Here is a 23,429-nt window from a genome sequence, read left to right as displayed (position 1 = left end):
TGATGACAATGACCCAAATTTCTTTTCATAGTTTAGGCACAGTAAACCAAGGCCACTAAAGCAGGTATTGCTATTTTCGTAATGGTGGCAAATACCAAGTACTGCTGAAAGTGACATCAGCATCTCTGTAAAGCTTGTCTGCAGAGGGAAGCAGGAAGTGCTGGAAAGTTTCCTGATATATGGTTGTACTGACATTGGGCTAAATAAAAAACAGTGGACCAATACCAGTAGATTAAATCTAGATTTCCAGATTAAATCAACATTGACTTTCATCTGAAAAGAGAACGTTGGACCACTGACGGTACAGTCCTTTTTCTCCTTGACCGAGGTAAGATAGCTTTGATGCTGTCTCTGGTTCAGGAGTCCCTTAATGTGACAGCTGTAGTCCGTTTCTTTGAAACCTCTGTGTGTTGTAGTTCATGAATATCCAACTCCAGCTGCAGTCCAAACCTCGTAAATCTTTCTGAAACTCTTGAATACACTTTGCATCTCTGTCTTCTTAAGGCTACAGTTATCCCTGTTGCTTGTGCAACAATTTTATTCTATCACAATTTTTTCTTTGTACTCAACTTTCAGATATTGTGTCCCTATAAAATCCGATAAGCTTGTAACCTGATCCTAAAACTACATCTACACACATCTACACTACATCTATCCACAAAATGCTCTGGTAGTTGACTGCATTAGTTCAGCCTGAAGGTGCCTGATATCTCATGACAGAGGCAACATTAGCAATCCATGTGAAAGTCTGAATGTTCAGTTTTGTACCAAGTTCATAAACAGCATTAATAAATCCCTTCACTCAGTCTCAAACACTCATAAACACATGCAGACACATACACTCCAACTGTTTTCTAGCAGTAACCCACCATCTGTTCCTCCAAAATTAAATCAGACCTCCCAGCCACCTGGTCTGCAGGCACTGCAGCCTCCTATCCAGATACACTCATGAAGAAGTCCACCAGGCTTCTGGTTACCACAGAATAATTAGAAGTATTTGCTGTAAGCAAGGGTTAAAGTGCAGCTGTCAGGTGTGTTTGTGTCTGCTTATGTATGTACAAGAGTAAGGGAGTGTTCCCGTGCACAATACACCTCTGTCTCTACAATGAAAGCTGCTCTTCAGACTGACTGTTTATGGTGGAGTCGGTTATCAGAGCCAGCAGAGGCAGCTGCTGCTTTCTTGAGAAAATCTCTGTTTTACTTCAAATAGCTGACTGGGCAAGAAAAGAGGGAACTTATCTTCTACTATTTATCAAATGAAATAACAGACACACCCATAAAAGCAGCAGTGTAGTAACATCTTATGTAAGAATGAAAAAACAAGTTAAAAATGCATTGTTAATTATGCTAATAATGGCCTATACGTGAACGGTGCGGAGGATATGTTTTAAGGAAACTACGAAACATTGGAAAATGCGATTAAAGCAGGTGGACAAACTGTCTAAAGATTGAACTAGTATAACTCACTTTATTTGTAAATAATTCACTTTTTAATCCGACTGTTCAGTTTCTGGCCTCAGATATTTGTTAGAGAACATTGGTGAACAAATGGCATCATGAAGACCAAACAGTGCATTTAGTTTTAAACCAATATCCTAAGCTATGAACATCTCACTGAGCACCGTTCCGCCCATCTTTAACAGAAGATTATTACACTACTGCAAACCTACCAAGTCATAGCTGTCTGCCTAAACTGGGAAACAGGGCAAAGAGTAGCCAAGATGCACATGGTAACACTGGACGAGCTGCAGAAATCCACAGCTCAAGCAAGGAAAATCTGTTGACAAGAAATTTACTAGCTGGAGACTTTGCAAACCTGGTCTTTATGAAAAAATAGCAAGAAAGGACGTCATAAAAAGGTCAGAGTTGATGAGAAGATGGACAGAGCTTAATACTGATCAATTAGTTAAAGGCTGCAAAAAACATAAGACTGTGACAAAGGCAAAGATTTGCAGCTATAACTGCAGTAAATGTGCTTTCTCAAAATATTGAGGTTGTATCAAAATGCCTGCCACAATTGTTCAATTTCTTTGAGAAATGTTGCAAAAAGTCTATCATTTTCCTTAAATTACTTCAAGATATTGCAGCCAAATGGGGTTCTACTATGCAGTTTCTAGAAAATATGGGAGCTTGTTTTCACATGCCACAAAAACTTAAACTTAAACCTTTTAACAAGGAAATACCAAAGAATCTTTTTTAACCATCCACTGACAAACTGTACTTGGAAAATATAAATGTTGAATAGGATGACAGAAACTGGTGAAAAGAGGGTGGAAGGCTCCAAAAAACAAACAGCTTTGAACAATGAAGTCACACCATTCTGGAAAACTTAGAAATCTGACATTTTGTTAGAGACTGTTGAGGGTGTCAGGACTGGGTATAAAACATCCAATGAATATTTATCTTTCCATGCAGGGATAAGTTGCTGTTTTGTGACGAACTCTTTTAGAAAATAAGTTATCAGTTTTTAATACAAAAAACATTGACAAATGATCCAGCAAGTCCAACCTCTTTCAATGTTCTGCCAGATTTAAGCCTCCCAGCAGTGCTTTAGGAATCTGCATGCTATCATATCTAATACAATTACATAGAATTGGATTTATTTTGGAGCACCATACACTGTATTGGACTTTATCCTGAACAGTCCCAAACTAGACAGTCATAACTCGGTACAGAAATATTAACCATTTCCCTGTGCAAAAGCTTCTCCCAGTTGAACAGGAAGATGGTTGACATAGTTTCTATGATCAAGATGATTTAAAGACTATTTTTCTATATTCCAAAAATGGCTAGATGGCTGTCAACAGCTGTTCAGGCAGAACTCGGAGTCAAAAACAAAAGTAGATAATGGCCAGCCATCCAGCAAGCTCTTCCTCCGTCCGCCTATGGAAGTTTATTAGATATGGTTTATGTACAGAAAGCAGCTGCTTTCCCAGTGTTACTTTTTGATACAATTGCTACTTATTAGTAAAACATTCAAAATTTGACTAAGGTTCGTAATCAGTTATTTCCTGACAAAAGAATCTCTTTTTCCTCATTCATACACTTTTTAAATGTGGGGACTTGAGTTCTGTTGGGTTTAACAGTTTTCTATTTCAAATCATTTTAATTTGATTCCTTTACCTCCTCTTTACCGGGATATGTCTAGAAATGTTGCCCTTGGATGCATTAGAACTGATCAGATCCTTGAATGACTCAGTATTGCAAATTATTTTCTTGAGCATGTCTGGAAATGGGCAGTGGGTAATTTGGGCTGCTGAACACTAAAGAGAGGTTTGAGCTCGTTAAAGGCATCCAAAGTAATGAGGGAGGAAATGGGATTTTTTTTTACAAAAGCTGAGGAGGTTTACTGTATCCTCTAATGAAATAGTCACAATGCATAAACTGAAATTTGGTTTCCATCTCTACTACTTTTGCCCTAATTCCATTCTGTGCCAGTCTTGCAGAAATGTGAGACAGAGAATTTACAGCAGTGCTCCTGTTTTTGCACATTGTGCATAACAACAGTTGAAGGTCATTCATACACTGCGGTTTATCAGGGCGTAAGAATTTGGTGTCATGCTGTGTAAGAAGCCTCCTGACATTCTGGGACAATTCTCAACAGGCTGCACCCAAATATGCCCAACAGAGCTACTTCTCTTGACCTTGTTGTAGTTTCATTTTATTTTAAATATTCTATAAGTTGCCTAACTTAAAAAAACAAATAGACAGACTTGTAGACTCACATTTCTGCACAGAGCAAAGATGATCTGCCATCAAAAAGTATGTTTTTCTCATTCAGGCGAATCACTAAACTATACACCAGCATAAACTGATCTAGATGAAACTTCATGTATGCAATCGTTTATTTATGTTTAATGTCTCTGTGTTTTTGAATGCAGCTAATAATATGAATAACTGAAGGGTGCAAAGAGAATGAACCTGTAAGGAAACATGCTAAAGCAATACTATTTGTTAAAATGTTTTATTGTAGATAAATTTTCACTGATATGTTTGGAAGAGATGTAATCTATGAATGTGGTTTCCAGTTATTATATTTATTTTTGATGGAAATAAAACTAGTTTTGTAATGCAAACTGAATCCCGAATCCAAGATGATTTTTGAAAAGCATATGTAAGAAAAAGAAATGGAAGGAAGCATATTCAATAAATGAATGCACTGAATAACAGTTTTTTCCAGTTTGAATTTTATTTTTCAGTTAAATTTCTTTAGATGTAAGAGTAAAGTTTTAGAAATAAATACAAGTGAGAAGATCTCAGTTTGAGTAGGAAAAGCAGGTCCTGACTGGCTGTATTTGGAGTCAGACACACAAGTGGTGGGAAGACGTTGATCAGCGTAACACTGATGCACTTTGGCGTCATCTCAAATGACACGCTCTTTTAATGATGCTGGCCTCGATACTCTGCTCAGGTTTTACACTACGTGTCAGTGCAGCTTTTCTTCTCACTGTGTCTTTGTGTGTCTTTTAGTCATATCCTCCCGATGGGCTGATAGTACCATTAAATGACTATTTAGAGCCAACGCCACACCAGCACCTCGTCAGCTTGTCAGACTCTGGCTGTTTTCTGTGTGAATTCTGGGTTTAATGCATGTATTTAGGTCAACAGCCATGAAATTTGCATGCCCACCTATTGTTCTGTGCTGTCATTACCACGCGCACCATCTGACACCAGAGCAGTGACACCATCTAGGCGGGAATGTTCATGGTTTGAATTGTCTATTGTTCCCTCCGGATTCAACAACTCATCTTTTATGGACTGAATCTTTTACTTGATTCATTTTCTTTATCCTTTCTGTTAGAGGTGGATGGCATTTACAAGCTGCTTTTGTTTGTTTTGTGGATGAAGAGCTGCTTCTTAGTCTCCTTTTCCCCAAATTACTGTTCTAGTACACCATAGAATCCTAAAGTGCCAGCATGCAGGCTTCGATAAATGTTTTTGTTGTTAGTTTTTTTTCCTGAAGCTGCATGTACAATGTTATGTTGCAATGTGCTGTTTCTTCGAAATATATTTTTCACTGTGCTGTCTGGTATATAAGTAACACAGTTTACATGATGTACCTGTTCTGTGATTCCAGTGATGATTTGACAACCAACAAAATAAAAAGCTGGCGTTTAACACTGAACGCCCCCTCCTCGTACCCCGCAGGGGTCAGTCAGCTGTACAGCGCGTGTGAGGACAATAAACGGAAGAGGTCCCATTCTGTGGTGTGAGATCTGGACTGTTTGCATTGTTTGTGCAGCTTAGCCCTAATTCCTACTTTGCTGCTTGCTGCAGTCCCCCGCTCTCCCCACCTCTTGATGAGAGAGTTAGCATTGTGACATTTTTGGGCTGCATTCATAGCCGAAATTACAAACTTGTTTGAGTTTAACCCCACAGGCAGGGCTGTTTTAGCAGATGTGATGAGTGTGGTGTTTGCAAGAGTATTAACTGGAAATGTTATACATCGTCTGTGAAATCGGCAAAGCTCATTTAGATTGGACGAAGAGCATCTGGGATCAGCCTTCAAGTATTGCAACAGATTATCAATTGGATTTAGTTCTGGACTTTGATTAGACCACCCTAACACATGAATATGTTTTAATCTAAACCATTCCATAATAGCTCTGGCTGTATGTTTTGGACTGTTGTCCTACTAGAAGGTGAACTTCCACCCCAGTCTAGGGTCTTTTAAAGTCTCTAACAGGCTTTCCTCCAGAATTTTCCTGTATTTAGCTCCATCCATCTTCCCATTAAGTCTGACCATATTCTCTGTCCCTGCTGTAGAAAAGCATTCCCAAAGCATGCTGCTACCACCACAGGAACATCTTCTAGCTTTCTGGAGCTTCTCCAGAGTTACCATGGGTCTCTTTGCTGCTTTTCTGATTAACGCTCATGTGAGCTTAGGTGGACGGTTGTGATATATTTTTTCGTTTTGGGTGATGGATTGTGCTCACAGAGATTTCTAAATGTTGGGATATTGTTAATTATCTAAGTCTGCTTTAAACTTCTGCTCAACTTTACAATAAGAACTGACTGCTGTGTGCCATTTTATATTTGTAGAGCTCAGATTGTGAGCTGAAATAATCCTGAAATTTACATAATAATATTTTTTGTATTCTCTGCTTCTGTAATCTGAAATTTATTGCTTCTGCAATTATCGTTTACAATTACAAGTATTAAGTTTTCTAATTGGAAACTGAGGATCGGAACTTTAAACAAATAATGCATATTTAAGTCATACCTTTTTGTATTAAAATAACCCCTAAACTGTTATTTTGCATGTTCAGATTTAAACTAATGATGCTGCTGTAACTTCCCCTGCACAGCTCTTCGTTGGCTTAGCACAAAAATTACCCCAGACATCCCCAAGTCTTTGTAAAAGCACTACTTTGCATTAGTTTCCAGGTTTTGACAGTGTTCGAGTTCTTTGTGCTTTGTGCAGCTCTGACATCTCAGGCACCAACTCTTCATTTGGAAACTCCTTCAAAATATTAGTCATGTTAGATTTTTGACCAGAGCCCCATAAATCTGATTTTTCAGAAGGCAGACATAGAGATTGGGATTACTAATTAAAAACTGATCTGCCTCTGGTCCTGGTTGTTTTTCTGTCAGTTGGACCACTTTATTTAACATGAATCTGGCTTAAAATATTTTTGATGGAAGATGGGCTTCAGCTGGAAAAAGTACAGATTTAATTCAGTTTATTTATATAGCGCTAATTCATAACATGTCTCAATTCCAAACTTGTTTTAATTTAACCAGACACAAGGGCCAAAATCTGAGCGCCTTTAAAATTTGAAAGATTTTCAAGATGAAAATAAGCAGTTCTACTTTTTTGATCAGGTTTTTGTAAATTTTTGAAGAAAAAAACAAACAAAAAAATCATTTAAAATATATTTAAAAACTAAGTGGTTTGTCATCAAAGGGTATATTGTGAAGAATACACAAACCTGAGTTTTTTTTTGGTTGTTTGTGTGCTTCTGCCTCGTCTTGATGGCTACATGTGTCTGAGGTTTACCGCTTTAATCCAGAGGTATTAATCCATCTTGGGGTGGTGTCTGTCTGAGTAAGAGTTCGGGGTTAATAACCAGGCTGGCTTTAGGTCTGGCTTCTCCCTGACAAACGTAACAGGAATCTCACTATCTGCATAGTCTTAAGTAAGTGATAGTCTAAATGAGAACTTAAGCTTATTGATGGAAAGAACATCTGGGTTTCTTTGAAAGGCTTATTGTTTTTTGTTTTTTTTGGGACAAAAACATTCGGTTTGGAGAGGAAGGGAGCTAATGTGCTCAGTAATTACAGCAAACGTTTTCAGTGCCCTAAATACTCAGATTCTCTTCTGCAACATTTGTTTTACGGATTGCCTTATTTTTAAAAAGGAAGAAAACACTGGCTAAAATTCCTAGAGATTTGTCTTGATATTGAATATCTATTCAAGAATTATAACATATGTCTGGAAAACAAACAAGATGCTTATCATATTTTATATTATCTATACATGGTAGGGCTGTTGCACTCATTTTATTCTGTTGCTAAGATCGCCAAGGCAGACAACACAGAAGGCTGAGGACACAGATGAACGGTGAGAGCAAAACAAGGTCAGGCATCCGAGAGGAAAGGGAGTGCCGCATGATGAAGGGCAAGCTTCAGTTCACCCCGAAAAAATGTCACCCAGCCAATATAGCCCCCTGCAAAACAGTTCGCTTCACTGATTGGTTAAGACAGGTCCTGCAGGCGAGGGCAGGGAACCGAGGTTCACAAGAGAAACGGCCAATATGCTCCGAGCCTTTGGATACAGTCTGTAGGGTTTAGATGTTGTTTACCAACTTTAAATAAAATCCTAAATTTGGTGAGATTTATTTTGTTATTCTTTTACAAAATGACTTGCCATTGTCACACAACTGAAGAATTTCCATTTTTGTACATCTGTTTGTGTCTTGGTCAGAGTTTCTGGGAACTTCTAATTAGTAGTCAATGATTTCATGTCCCTCAGGCACATAAAAATAATTTTGACCATTCTTCAAAATGGGAAAGATGAGCAAACGTACAATTCGAGTAAGATAGAGATGTGTTGATCATCACAAGTCAGGAAATTATTAGAAATACAGTCTACAGTCAGTGATAATTAAAACTTTAATAAAACAAAAATGGCAAACGAAGTTAACCTTGAGTGGGGTGGATGCTAGGGGAGGTATAACAAATATCCAAAGCTCACTGTTGAAGAACTGCTGTGGGGAGTGGCATCTTGGGGTCACCAGGTTTCCATAATAACAATTGTATATTAACGAAGTTATCTACATGGCAAGCAGTAGCTTGTCTTTTAACAGGTACTACAAAACATGAACACATTTCTCCAATCCTGGCTTATCTACTGGCTCCCAGCTGTGGTCCTACTGACTACTTTTAAAGTCTTAAATGGTCTGGCCCCAACATATTTGTGGTGGAGGAGTATAAATACGTCGGTGTTCACCTGGACAACAGACTAGAGTGAAGATGCAACTGTGAAGCCATCTACAAGAAGGGACAGAGCAGACTGTACTTCTTGAGGAAGCTTAGGATCCCTTTGGGATTAATAAAAGTATTTTTGAATTTGAATTTGAATATTTATGTGATCTTCCCAACATTACACTCCAAAGAGCTCTCCGGTCAATCAACCAGCTTCTCTTGCATGTTCCACGATCCAGACTAAAACGTAAAGGTGATCGAGTCTTTGCAGTGGCTGCTCCAAACTGTTGGAATAGTTCGCCCTCTCATATCCCAAATGCTAAAAGTGCTGAACCTCTAAATCTGTGCTAAAAACCCATCATTTCTCCTTGGTGTTTGACTGAAGCAGAATGTGACCCAAATATGTCTGATAGTTCTAGGTGGTATTTTGGAATTGTATCTACTTTATCTACTTTTTCTTAGTTTTCCAAATTGTGTTTATACTGTTTAAGAGTTTTGCTTGACCAAAGTGCTTTACAATTCAGTCAACCTCTGTTGTTTTTAATGTGCTAAATAAATGAATTCACATTGACCATGGATGTACTTTAAAATTCCAGAACATTTTTAATAATATTCTTATGATAATTTCATTACATTAATTTTCAGGGTGAGGTTTAGCTTTGATGCATTCAAATAGGAATTTATTTTGGAGGCTTTTAAGACATTCTTGCAGTGTGTCAGCAGCTGTGGATGAGCTTTCGCGCAGTCTGTAAATATTCTCCAAATATAAAACAGACGTTTCCGGTGGGAATTTTTGACCTTTTCTAATAAGCAGACCAAAGCCTAATGCAACACAGTCTGCACAGTAAAAAAAAAATTAACTTAATGAGTAAAATTAAGACGTTGTAGCACTATACTATTGCTGAAAGCGTCTTATCAGATTTACCATCTTTGATTAGTCACATGGAGGCTAATAAACTGGCCTTTTTTATGCCTTTTGCTTTGCTTCCTGTTATTCGTGGATCTGTCCTGAAGGGAGCTTTTCTAAACCAGAACCAGCTGTGACATTGTGTTTTATTATAGAGGTAAAAAATATACATGTGGGCATGTTTGACATTGTTTTTAAAAACTGAATAAAATTGTTATTGTAATTGTTTTAATTCTATCTACGATTGTTGATGTTAATCATCTGTGCCATTGGTGGGAATATTTGGAATATGATATATACCTGAATGTTTTCATTACTTAATTCTGAAAATCCTCATCGGAACGTTTTTGTCTGCATTATAGCAGGTGGTTAATTACGAAAATCTTTAATGGAGGAATTTTCTCTGATTTCTGGGTTTTTCTCCAGGTACTTGGGCTTACACCCTCAAACAGAAATCAGCGAGTACAGAACGTGGATAGATGAATGGATCAATATCTGAGGAATTGTTGATTGACTAAAAACTGAGTTTACATGCTTGTTTTTTTGCATGTAGAGGTAGTAACTAGGATCTATTGATTCAGAATGTGTTTGACAGCCGCGTGTAAACATTCATATTTAAAGTTTTCCATGTGGGATCAGATCACCCAGGACTCGTATTACTGCAAGAATTTCGGGCTTATGAGACCCCTTCAGTTATTTGAACTGATAGGACATAAAGTCATAGATGAAACGGCTTCAAGAAAAAGAGTTCACTGTCCTGATTCAACACTGCTGTCTGAAAATCTCGATGGCTAATTTTTATTATTTCAAGATTTTTGTTTGCAGAACTAGCGGCCTTTATTTTTATTTTTCGAAAGTAGGGAGACGGTAATTGGGGTGGAGAGAGGGGGAAGACATGCAGCACAGGTCTCTGGGGTCGAAGACTGAAGCCTCCATATACGGGTCGTGCCCCCAACTGCTACGCCACTAGCCGCGCCCAGACAAGTTTGTTTTTGACGTATGTGGGACTCAGCCTGTGGATTGATGGTGTTTCTGACACCTAACAGACAAAACAGTGTAGAGATCAGCTGCCAAATTCCAGCATAAGAACTCATCTAAAGAATGTGATTCACTTGTGCTATGTCAAACCAAACAGACTGCAGAAGCTAATTACAGACTTGGGCTGTGCAGAGGGTTCTCCCCTGCTTTTACTGTGGCTTTGTATGTGTTGCTAATTAAAGAAGTTGAAGCTTTGCCTCCACTGTTACAAAACAAATTGGACATGAACATGAAACCACTAGAAGTTGTTGCATTTTTAGCTTGTTTTGCTTTAATGAAAGAAGTACCTTGTTAATTCTGAGCAGTATTTTGTTTTCACCCTGTCTCTTTTAACTTTCCCGAACCAGCATTTCATGTGTTCATCCTGAAGGATCAAACCTACATCCCCCTCTTCCACCGTGCCAGCCCCCAGTCCCCCTTTAAGCATCCATCTGCCCACAGATATGTGTTCACGCACACACTGGATAAGCCTGTCAGCATGTGGGTGCACAAATGCAAGGTGGGGAGTGAGATAATGAAAGGATCTGCTCTTTTGTCTCCATACTTGTCCACCTACAGCACCAGAGGGATAATCTGGTTGCGTGTAGGTGTGCCGGAATGTAGTTTAAATGTAAGTTTAGTTTCTGTATAGTGGGGTGTGTATGGTTGATGTAAAGCAAAAAAAAAAAACCTGTTTGGAGCAGCAGAGAAAATGAGGATCACAGCTTAAGACAGTGGAAAGAAAAAGTGAGATAAATTACTCTGCTGCACAAACTCATTTAAACTTAGCTTGATTTTATACTGGAGTGTGCAATTTCCCAAGACAACAGGATGTGCATCAACCACATTGATTTCAATAAACATGGCTTTATCTAAACCATTTCTGTATTTTTATTTGTGAAGAACATTTGAAAAGCTTGCAGATTTTTCCTTCTACTTTACGAGTATTGTGTACTTTGTGCTGGTCTATAACATAAAACCCCTATGAAATACACTGAGGTTTGTGGTTATGATGTGACACAATGTGGGTAAAATTCAATGGGCATGAATACTTCTGCAAAGTATTGCATGTGTTTATTTCAAACCTGTTGTCTAATTTTTAATTATTGGATGTTGCAAATTAGACATGAGGAATTCTACATAATTTAACGTCAGTACTTTTTTAAAAAGAGAAATAGTTTCTGTTGATCATTATAAATGGAAACCACAGTTAACATTTTCTCCATTAGAGTTCTACTTGCATTTTTGTTTCTAAGCAGCAAATATATAAACGTCAGATTTTATCAAATTGTTTTACATTAAGAAATAATGTCGTACATTTTTACACAATTTTCATCATTGCTGGTTCCACCGTATTTGGTTTATCATTAATTTCTCACATTGATCGTCACATTCTTTCCTTCCATCAGATTACCTGCCTGCAAGACTTCTTCGCTGATGACGATGTGTTCATAGCATGTGGTCCAGAGAAATACCGCTATGCGCTTGACGACTTTGTGTTGGATCATAGTGGTAAGGCTTCCACAGCCTTGATGACTGGTAGGCCAAACTAAACGTATATAACTGTGTGTGTTTTTGTTAGCATTAGTTCTCTCCAATACCTGTCTTGTTAATGTTTGCAACCTTTCTTCCCTTGAAGTAGCATGTAGTTTGTGTGGTTTTGACTTCAATTGTCTGTTTCATTGCATCAGTTTCTGCTGTCTGATCAAAACTATTTCCAACTTGAGAATTTTGTTTACTTGCACATATTATTCAACAGGTGAACATAACTGAATTTCATCTTAAAGGGTTTGACCATTTAGTGGTAGATCTGGGAGTTAAACATCTTAGGCATGCAAACATTGGTGCTCATTTACGAGATAAAGCAAAGAGATCAAATTAAGGTTGGATTTTCAAACAAATCTACTGTGAAAATGTGCTCCTGTAATGAAAGATGGATTTATTCTAAGGCCATGTCCTCATCTTTAACAAGGGTGTTAATAGGTGTGGAGATAGCATTCTTGTTTTTACAGTAAGCTTTAAATGTTCTGTAAATATGTAGTACCTATGTGTTTAACATCTGAGTTTAGAAACCTGACTGAACAGAACACAGGCAGGATGTGACCCGTTTATACAGCAGATCAACTTTTTGTCCTTCAGCCAAGATGAAACCAGTTCGGGGGAAGGAAAAGGGAGTTTATTATAGCTGCTGTCTGAAGCGGTGACATCCTGTTTAATCATTTCATTTGGTCAGGTTGGCTAACAGTCGGGAGGCACATCACAATGTGTAACTGCTACTGAGGATGAGTAGTGACAGAAAACTCAGAAACACTTTGCAGCTTTCGCCCCACTTAAACTCCTGTGCTCCGCTTATAAGATTTGGGTCTTTGAAGGAGCAAAGAAGACACTCAGCACTCCCTGCTCTAGCTAGAGCTCCAGCTCTGTTGATGAAACAAGGTGCTGAAATATTTTATATAGTGGCAAAATATAATTTATCTCAATGTACATGTACTTTGTTTTCCCGCATATGGTAATTGCTTTGCAGACAAAGAAAATATATAATAAAATAAAATAAAACAATGCATTAAAAAGAGTTGGTTCCAGAGTGGAGGAGTATGAATGCTGCCTGTTCTCGTTTAGGTCATGAAAACATTGAGTAAACAGGTCTGAGGGGTCTAGATGGTTCATAGCTTAAAAGTAAATCAAGGTGGTTTCAGGTCTGAAACAGCTCAGTCCTTTATGGACCAAAAATAATTAAAAGTCTTAAAGGCATGCATAAGTTTCTCTGCTATGTATTACCTGGAATCTAGCAGTATTTTACCATGGTAGTAGATAGCTTTTTAATTACAGATGTTCTGACACATCCACTTAATGATACTACAAACAATTACATAGCAACTGTAAGGGACCATGGTTATGTGATGACCCACAAATATAAAGTTGTATGTCATCAACATAAATTAGGGATGCACTGATATAAAAGTTCAGGCCAATATCTATATCCAATATTAATATCGCTGTTATGGCTAATAGCCCATTTTTACCAGTATTATATATCTCACTACCCTTTTAACATTGTTAAAAAAACGACCACATGGCTGACATTGCTGCTCTGCTTGAGTTAAACACCCTACAGTCCTGCACTGCATCACTCTACTGTCATATGCCCTAACAAATACCACATGCACAATCCCCTCCTCTACCATCCCCCTCCAGAAACACATACACAACAGCAACAAGATGGTAATAAATGTGGATTATTATCAGCCCAGTTTTACTTATTGAACTGATACCGATATGTTAAAAAACGACTAACATTGGCTGATACAGATGTCATTGCCGATGTCGTGCATCCCTAGCATAAATATAAGAGATGTAATGTAAAAGCATGAGCTGCAGGAATATGAAAATATTGTCAAAAAAAGTGACCTGAGGATAGAGCCTTGATCCAGTTTATAAATATTAAAGGTCACAAAGTATTCCCATTCTGCAAGCTAACATTAGATTTTTGGGATTAATATACAGTAGGAAAGTAAAGAAATTTAATCATAAATTTGCCAAAATTATGGAACTTAATTTCTAAAATTGCGTTATTCTGTGTTGGTGCACATTAACTAATGCTGAATAATGCATAATCCCCAAATGAAACCTGATACTCAATAGGCTTTAAACTGTTGTATGCTGTTCAACCTTTCTCAGATTTTCTGGACTAAACGATGTTCACCACTGATTGTTAAAGTTTTTCTAGTTGAGTGTTATAGCTAGGATTCATAACCATTTAGCGAACATAAAAAACATTCCCAGCTCTGGTACAACTCTTTGATTAATGCCACATTGACTATTTCAACTGCAACTTTTGTTTCCTTAGAATGCAAAGTCCTAAAATCATTCTACAGTCGCTCTGCTACTCCGAACAGGACAGCTAAGAGCCCGGGACTTTCACGACGCAGCAAGTCCCCGGGTTCTGGTGAGAAACACATAGGTCCTTCATGTTTTAGAAAATGTCACTTAAACTGCTTGTGATGGATTAAAAAAAATATAAAATTTAGACTATTGCCATGTATACTACCTTCTTGATTCATTATCTCATATTTTAACTATTGCTAACTAAGAAATTCTATTTGTGAAAATAGTTTTTACACGTTGAGGATTGTAGAGTCAGTAAAGGCATTTTTATCCAGCATCTTCACCCTAAACTCTCAGCAGTTTATGACTAAAGTAAAGAATTGTTGTTTTTATTGAGAAATGGTAAAAATAAGCTGTAAGACTACTGTTTTTCATTTTTACTGATTTGGAGAGCTGCAATCTTGCCTTATGGAAATGTAACGATTTCTAAATATTGATATCACTGAGTTTAATAATCACATTTTTGTGTTTGTATTTTTTTGTATTGTGACCTCAGCAAGGCGACCTATTCATTACTCCAGCCTGTCGTCAATCAAATCCCCGGGTAATACTATACTTAATACTTTACTCCTTGAATAGCTGTAGCTTAACAAACTGTGTTTTTTAAGGCATATCAAAGGATAAATATTTCTGAACATGTGCCTATTGTTTTTAATTCATTATGGTTACTGCATTTGCAAAACAATTTAACACATTTTACCTTAAAACCAGAATGTTTCAATTGTATACATCACTGTAGTAGAGTTGCACAAGCATGCCTAATGCCTTGGAAAGTTAAATTAATACTTTGACCTTTTGCATGTGTCCTTTTTACAGTAAATGGTGTCTCAGCTCACAGGTCCACTATATCCTCCACTCCATCTCCCACCAGCCCATCCCCACGAAGCATCCTCTGTTTAAAGGTATCACAAAATGTCATGTACAGTAGTAGTAGAGCCAGGACACCCCACCCACCCTGTAGATTGTCTTTGAACTTGGGGTAGGAATTACCTGGATGGATGGTAACTCATTAGTTTTGTTTTAATGATAAGTTGCTTCTAAATATGTTTTTTAAATGTGTCTATATTTTTCTCACCTGCAGAAATGTACCACATTCCTTTTAAATTTTGCACATTAATGTCAACAACATTCTCAGAGCGATGTAGCCAACTGACAAACCTACTTTACCGTTGCTCCATTCCTTTGTCAAAGTCAAAGATGTATCATCCCATATAAATGTGTTGGCTAATGAGTTTCTATGATGTACTGATGACTTTGGAAATTGCTGATAAGAGAAAAAACTGAAAAGGGAAGCATGAGAATATTATCAAAACACTGCAGAGTCAACGCTTTCACTGATTCACCTTCACTGGGTGACATGGATAAAAATATTTGTAAGAGGCAAGAACTTTTTTATGTACCTCACCAGAAAGGAGCATTTGAACTGTTCCTCTCTTCTAATTCGTGATAAAGGCTACATTTTTTTACTACAAATTAAATTCATTCATCAAGGTAACAGGTATTATGGTGTCATTTACAAATTAGATGTAAATATAGTAGAAATAGTTGCCTAGTTGTAGAAGTTGTACACTTAGAATGATAAAACTGCTTGGCATCACAGCATTGTCACAGTTAACTAATAAATTATTGATTAATAGCTATAATGCTTTTATGTGAGGTATAAATGGAATTTGGAGAGAATCTGTTCCAGCAGCTCAGATGCCTAGAATTTCTTTAAGGGATATTCCTTATATCAAGAATTAAATATGCATTTATTTTTTTATGGGAATGGTGACTGCTCTGTTGTGAGAAATAATGCACAAGCTTTATAGAATATGTAGAATATATTATGTATTTAGATGGTATTATACAAAATTAAATATGGGGATTGTTTTCCCTGGAAACTTTCATTTCGGAGTTTAACCCAACAGCCTGAAATCAGGTTTATTAAAATTGTATTTGCTAAATAAATTAATAAAAAAACATTTCTGCTGATTAGCATTTCTTGAAATTAAGGCAACAAACTTTGAAGCTTGATTATCAGCTGCTACAATAGTTTTTATTCTGCTATATTTCTTTATATTTTCATTATAAAATACTGATGAGCTTGATCATTAATTTATTTTGTTTTGTCCAACAGATACCTCCATCACCTCAAGCCTCCACCCCTAATGGGAATGGGAATGACTCTCTTAACAATCATCAGAAGCAAATAGTCCAGTTGAGTGCAGAGGGTACGTTTTCTTCTGTAATACTCTGAACATCATCTGATGAATTTATTTGTAATATTTGAGTTTTTTGGCAGAGCCAAAGGCATATTGAAGCTCAGCTGCAATGTTTGCCTCCCCTCTTTAGTTAATGGAAACCAGTACCCAGCAGCCTCCAGCATTTTGGAAAAATACAGTGTTGGCAAGGTGATTGGAGATGGTAACTTCGCTGTGGTTAAAGAGTGTGTGGAGAGGTAAGAGGTTAATACTGGAAATTTTTGAGGAAATATGAGCCACAAAGGGACATTAGTGTGACGGCTTGTTGATTCAGAAATAATATTTAATACCAGGTTTCTCCTCAGTACGTGCTCCATGTACTGTCATTATTACTGACCTTAAAATAAAGTGTTACAAGCCAGACCTGTTTAATTAGCCACAGATCAGACTTACATGTATTTCAGTTTTAAAGGGTTTCATCTTCTAAACTGGCTCCTAAACTGTACACTAACCTCCATCTGTAACCCTTGTCTAGGCTAACACTAAGATATTCTGCTGTGTTTGCACTTCCCGTCCAAATGCAAAAGACGTTTTGATGAAAAATTAATGGGAAACAAATACAAAAAAGCTTTAGACTTAAAATTAAAACTCTTCTGTTGTATCTGTATGGCCTGAATATCTGTAAATTAGAAACAATTGCATGGAGACCCACTTTCTACAAGTTCACTTTCGCCTTATGAGCTAGAAACCACAAGTCCGACCATCCGTCCGTCGTCTTCTGCTGGGCTTAAAATGCCAATAGAATCACAACATGTTCAAAAACAAAAGAAGAGATCCTGAAGTCCCCCTGCTTTACCAATTGGGGCTTTTTGTTTCTAGCAGATTCCATCCCTGTTGACTATCGTCCAATTAATGTTCCACATGCCCTGCTTTTCGTTTTCCAGCAGTATCCATTTAAAAGTTGTAAGGATCTAACAAGTTTGTATCATTTGTCTCTGCTTTTAGCTTGCCATTCCAGTTCATGTTCTGACAGTATATTAACTCTGTTTTTACCTTGGAAATGATTCCACTACATCAAGTCTAAATAATGAGGCTGAATTACTATTGAGATAGATATGTGCTTTCCACCCTTACTGCAAGATGAAGTTTAAATGATATGCTGCTTTCAGAATTACAACTCAATTGTCAATAATCTGTTTCGTCTTTACTGCAGAAAACATGTTTGCTTTATGTTTTTGCTTTTTTGTCAAACTTAAATGTTTCAGATTCTCAAACAGAGAAAATCAGTCAACAAAACAATGTTTTCAGATTATGATTACATCTGCTAAGGGAAAAGAAGCTACCTGAAAACCTACTATAACTATTGTTACGGTAATATGAAAAGAAGTAGTTGTTTTCATGTTGGGTGGGGTCTGTGGGAGTTCTGTTGCGTCATTACTGAAGTATCTGATCCGTGCTAAGTCTGTCTGTATCCGCACTGCAGGCCGTAATGATGCTTTCTTTTAAATTACACATTTTATAGCTGCTTTAGTGCCGTTTTTATTGTTGCCTCTAATTGCTCTGTTTCTGTTCAGGTCCACGGGGAAAGAGTTTGCTCTCAAGATCATCGACAAGGCCAAATGCAGTGGAAAGGTTTCACTCTGAACCTTTTTTTCCCTATAATCTCCATTTAATTCACTTTATATACATCTCAAAACGACACACACATGTAAAGAAGGGTCACATGTTTGCGCTCCACTCTGAATTATTAACACCCACACACAGAACAGTATCAAATGAGGATCTTTGATCCCCCCAGTTGGACTGAGTTGGTATTTTTCTATTAAACATCCCCTGACTCATATTACTCGCATGCTTTTACTGGCAAACATTAACGCACATTGAATCACTAAATCCATTAAACAATTCAGACTGTTTAGCATAAGAGTATAAAGATTTAGTCTGAAGTGTATAGTGCTCAAAAAAGTATGTACACCCATACAGATTCTGCTTTTCGTGACTTTTTATGTTTGAGATGTTTATGCAGTTTTTATCAGACATAAGTAATTACAGGAAACTGTTTTCAAAGGATGATTTCATTTATTAAAATAAAAACTAACCAACCTGGGCCTTTATGTCCAGATATACCTATAATTAGACATATTTTTCTTTTACTTTTAGCAGCAACAACCAATCCTGATTACTTTCAAGAACAAAACCACTTCTGGCCAAAAATTACACCAAAGTTTAATATTTGGTAAAAACATCTTCCCAAGACTTTTAGAAAAATTATCTGTGGACTGATGAGACAAAAATCACATAAAACTAACAGCATATCAGAAACAAGAACGTCTGAGCACTGATCAACATGGTGGAGGTTCTATTATGGTATGGGCCTGCTTTGCTGCTTTAGAATGACTTGGTATAATTGATGAACAATGAGAATGTCTGGCGATCAGTTTGTCACCTTAAGCTCAGGAACACTTGGGTTTTGCAGCAGGACAAATATCCAAAGCACACCAGCAAGTCCACCCCTGAGTGTCTTATAAATAAATAAAAAAAAACTAAGAGAAAATGTTAAGTGCATAGCCAAAGTATGGACATAAATCAAGTGATGGGACCTTATTTCCAAAATTCCTCAACAGCGATGTAAAAGGCTCATTGCCAGGTATCAAAAAGCTAGCAGGCATTACCACATAAAATACCACTACTATTTCCCTTCCTTAATAAAATCATAATTTCAAAACGGCTTTCTCTATTTATTCAGGTTATCTTTGGTATTAAAATTTGTTTAATCATTCGAAACATTTAACTGTGACAGAAAGAGATGAAATCTGTTAGAAATACTTATTTTACATCTCTGTACACTCTCACATGGACCATCTATGTTCCAGGAACACCTCATAGAAAATGAAGTTGCTGTGCTGCGTAGGGTGAAACACCCGAACATCATTATGCTGATCGAGGAGGTGGACACGCCCTCTGAGCTGTGTCTTGTCATGGAGCTTGTAAAGGTTCGCCAGAGGCAGAATTTGGGCCAACACCTAGTTTGTATGTGCTTGGATTACATCTGTCTTTAAATTTCCCACAGGGAGGGGATCTATTTGATGCCATCACATCCTCAGCCAAGTACACAGAGAAAGACGCCAGCACAATGGTTTACAACCTGGCTGCAGCTCTGCTGTACCTGCACAGCATGAACATTGTCCACAGAGACATTAAACCTGAGAACCTGCTGGTATACACAGATTTATGTAATTACCTAAAGAACAAAACAAATACAGCTGTTTTGGGGTTTTTAACCACAAGTTCCCTTGTAGGTGTGCGAGCATCCAGATGGTGCCAAGTCCCTGAAACTTGGAGACTTTGGCTTGGCCACAGTAGTGGAGGGGCCGCTGTACACTGTGTGTGGAACACCAACATATGTGGCTCCAGAAATCATTGCTGAGTCAGGGTAAGCTGGATGGTTGATCCCAGTGTGGAACATGTTTTATAAGAACATTGACGTGAAAATAAAAAGGTTGCATCATTTCAATATGAACAGAGTTTATCTTTCTGTCCTTAAAACGGATTAGATCTCTTGGTGTTTTGTGAATACTTGTACTCTTCCGCTTTATCTGGGACCGGGTCGCGGGGGCAGCAGACTTAGCAGAGACACCCAGACGTCCCTCTCCCCAGACACCTCCTCCAGCTCCTCCAGGGGAGCCCAAGGCGTTCCCAGGCCAGCTGAGAGACATAGTCCCTCCAGCGTGTCCTGGGTCGTCCCCTGGGCCTCCTCCAGGTGGGACGTGCCTGGAACACCTCCCGAGGAAGGCGTCCAGTATAGATGCCCGAGTCAACTCTTCTTGCTCCTCTCGATGTGGAGAAGCAGCAGCTCTACTCCAAACTCCTCCCAGATGGCTGAGCTCCTCGCCCTATCTCTAAGGGAGTGCCCGGCCACCCCATGGAGGAAGCTCATTTCAGCTGCTTGTATCCGGGATCTTGTTCTTTCATGGTTCAATTTCATGGCCATAAGTGATGGTAGGAACGTAGACCAACCTGTAAATCGAGAGCTTCGTTTTCTGGGACTGGCCCATCGTCCTCATTAGTGCTGCAGCCACACCGATCCGTCTGTCGAACTCCCGCTCCATTCTTCCCTCACTCGTGAACAAGACCCCAAGATACCTGAACTCCTCCACTTGAGGCAGGAACTCCCCTCCAACCTGAAGAGGACAAGACACCCTTTTCCGGTCGAGAACCATGGCCTCGGACTTGGAGGAACTGATTTTCATCCCAGCCGCTTCACACTCGGCTGCGAACCACCACAGCGCATGCTGTAGGTCTTGGCTAGAGGGGGCCAGCAGGACCACATCATCTGCAAAAAGAAGAGATGAAATCCTCTGGTCCCCAAACCAGACCCCCTCCGGCCCTTGGCTGCGTCTAGAAATCCTGTCCATAAAAGTTATGAACAGGACCGGTGACAAAGGGCAGCCCTGCCGGAGTCCAACATGCACCGGGAACAGATCCGACTTAGTGCCGGCAATGCGAACCAAACTCCTGCTCCGCTTGTACAGAGACCAGATGGCCCCTAGTAAAGGGCCCCAGACTCCATACTCCTGGAGCACCCCCCACAGGGCAACACGAGGGACACAGTCGACTGTCTTCTCCAGGTTCACAAAACACATGTGGGCCAGTTGGGTAAACTCCCATGAACCCTCAAGAACCTTGCAGAGGGTGTAGAGCTGGTCCAGTGTTCCACGGCCGGGACATAAGCCACACTGCTCCTCCTGAACCCGAGGTTCGACTATCAGCTGCACTCTCGTCCAATACCCTGGCGTAGGCCTTACCAGGGAGGCTGAGGAGTGTGATCCCCTATAGTTGGAACACACCCTCTGGTCACCTTTCTTATGAAAGGGGACCACCACCCCGGTCTGCCAGTCCAGAGGCACTGTCCCCGACTGACACGCAATATTGAAGAGGCGTGTCAACCATGAAAGCCCCACAACATCCAGAGACTTGAGGTACTCAGGGCGGATCTCATTCCCCCCCGAAGCCTTGCCACCGTGGAGCTTTTTAATTACCTCGGTGACTTCAGCCTGGGTGATGAAAGAGTCCAACCCCGAGTTCCCAGCATCTGTTTCCACCAGGGAATCGGACTCTATGTCTCCAACCTCCCCCAGAATCAGGTCAAAGATCTCCTGGAGGTGGGAGTTATATGCATCCCTGGCCGAGAGCTCTGCCAGACGTTCCCAGCAGACCCTCACCGTACGCTTTGGCCTGCCAAGTCTGTCTGGCTTTCTCCTCTTCCAGCGGATCCAACTCACCACCAGGTGGTGATCAGTGGACAGCTCAGCCCCTTTCTGTGTCCAAAACATGTGGCCGAAGGTCTGAAGACACAACAACAAATTCTATCATCGACCTCCTGCCTAGGGTGTCCTGGTGCCAAGTGCACTGATGGACACCCTTATGTTTGAACATGGTGTTCATTATGGACAATCCGTGACTAGCACAGAATTCAGGATTCAGATCGGATTCAGATCAAGGTCAGGGAGGCCATTCCTCCCAATCACGCCTCTCCAGGTGTCACTGCAGTTTCCCACGTGGGCGTTGAAGTCACTCAGCAGAATAATGGAGTCCCCGGGAGGGGCACTATGCAGCACCTCTGACAGGGACACCAAGAAGGCCAGGTACTTCACAGTACCACTCGGCCCGAAGGCTGAAACAACAGTCAGAGACCTGTCCTCAAAGGCGCAGGGATGCGACCCTGTCATCCACTGGGGTAAACCCCAACACGAGACGGCTGAGCTGGGGAGCAACAAGCAAACCCACCCCAGCTCACCGCCTCTCCCTGCAGGCCACTCTTGAGTAGGAGGGAGCTCGAGGAGCTGGGTTCCAGGGCCCACGCTGTGCGTGGAGGTGAGTCTGACTATTTCTAGTCGTTATCTCTCGACCTCCCTCACAAGCTCAGGCTCCTTCCCCCAAAGCGAGGTGACATTCCACGTCCCTAGAGCCAGCCTAAGCATCCGGAGAACGGGCCGTTGAGGTCTCCACCTTCGTCCGCTGTCCGATCCTCCTTGCACCAGTCCCTCATAGTTCCCACTGGGGGATGGCCTCGCAGCTCTCATTCGGGCTTGGACCAGCCGGGTACCGCAAGGAGGAACCCGGCCACCAGGCGCTCTCCAACGAGCCCCGACCCCAGGCCTGGCTCCAGGGTGGGACCCCGGCTCCGCCATACCGGGCAATGTCACAAGCCTCGATTTTTTTGGTCCTCATGAAGACGTCTTGAACCGCTCTTTGTCTGACCCGTCACCCAGAGCCTGTTTGCCATGGGAGACCCTACCAGGGGCATTTAAGCCCCAGACAACATAGCCTCAAGGATCATTCGGCCACTCAAACCCTTCCACCACGTTAAGGTGGCGGTTCAGAGAGGGTTGTGAATATTTTCCCATTTTGCTTTAGTATACTGCATTGATGGATGTTAAAAATATGGTGTTTTTACTGTAACCTTCACTGGTTTCATTCTCCTTTCCTCCAGTTATGGTCTGAAAGTGGATATTTGGGCTGCAGGTGTGATCACATACATCTTACTGTGTGGCTTCCCCCCATTTAGAAGGTCAGTTTATGAATGAAATGTAAAAGTTTAAAATAAATAAAATGTTTTAAATAAATACATGTGAATACATGTTTTGAAATGCGTTATAAATCAAATAACAGGTAAACCCTGATGTATTATAATTTAGGCATCAGTCATTGCAGCAGTAAAATTTGTTTATTTACATGTCTGTCCTTTTGATAAAGTGAGAATAATCAGCAAGAGGACCTGTTTGATCAGATTCTTCTCGGGATGCTGGACTTCCCGTCTCCTTACTGGGACAACATTACTGACTCAGCTAAGGTTGGTATATAGCCAACAGAACTTTGCACAAGTCTAAACAACCCTGAATATTTTGGTTTCTTTCCATTGACAGATAATAGTACTGTTTTAGCACCCACTACTTGTTGTCAAAGGTGACTCATCAAGTTGTCCATCACCTATGTTGAGCCCACCTCCG

The 23,429-nt window shown here is 39.7% G+C and overlaps 1 protein-coding gene across 4 annotated transcripts in view; it reads left to right on the top strand.

Annotated features, from left to right (window-relative positions):
• Window positions 1–23,429, top strand: part of dclk2a (doublecortin-like kinase 2a) — a 45,584-nt gene that overhangs the window by 14,703 nt on the left and 7,452 nt on the right. For 3 of the 4 annotated variants that reach the window (XR_007038326.1, XM_047365677.1, XM_047365679.1), the window contains exons 3-14: window positions 11,761–11,890; window positions 14,199–14,297; window positions 14,733–14,780; window positions 15,053–15,138; window positions 16,356–16,449; window positions 16,571–16,676; window positions 17,994–18,051; window positions 19,293–19,412; window positions 19,490–19,636; window positions 19,719–19,852; window positions 22,913–22,990; window positions 23,176–23,272. Coding sequence is in view for 3 of the 4 variants with exons in the window: in XM_047365677.1 (XP_047221633.1) it covers window positions 11,761–11,890; window positions 14,199–14,297; window positions 14,733–14,780; window positions 15,053–15,138; window positions 16,356–16,449; window positions 16,571–16,676; window positions 17,994–18,051; window positions 19,293–19,412; window positions 19,490–19,636; window positions 19,719–19,852; window positions 22,913–22,990; window positions 23,176–23,272 (1,197 nt within the window). In the remaining variant the exon portion in view is untranslated. The remainder of the gene's footprint in view (window positions 1–11,760; window positions 11,891–14,198; window positions 14,298–14,732; window positions 14,781–15,052; window positions 15,139–16,355; window positions 16,450–16,570; window positions 16,677–17,993; window positions 18,052–19,292; window positions 19,413–19,489; window positions 19,637–19,718; window positions 19,853–22,912; window positions 22,991–23,175; window positions 23,273–23,429) is intronic. The other variant, XM_047365678.1, reaches the window with a different exon arrangement.

This window comes from Girardinichthys multiradiatus, chromosome 5 (assembly GCF_021462225.1).
Source record: "Girardinichthys multiradiatus isolate DD_20200921_A chromosome 5, DD_fGirMul_XY1, whole genome shotgun sequence".
Taxonomy (NCBI): domain Eukaryota; kingdom Metazoa; phylum Chordata; class Actinopteri; order Cyprinodontiformes; family Goodeidae; genus Girardinichthys; species Girardinichthys multiradiatus.
Note: the sequence above shows the minus strand (reverse complement) of the source record. Positions and strands in the feature narration are given on the sequence as shown.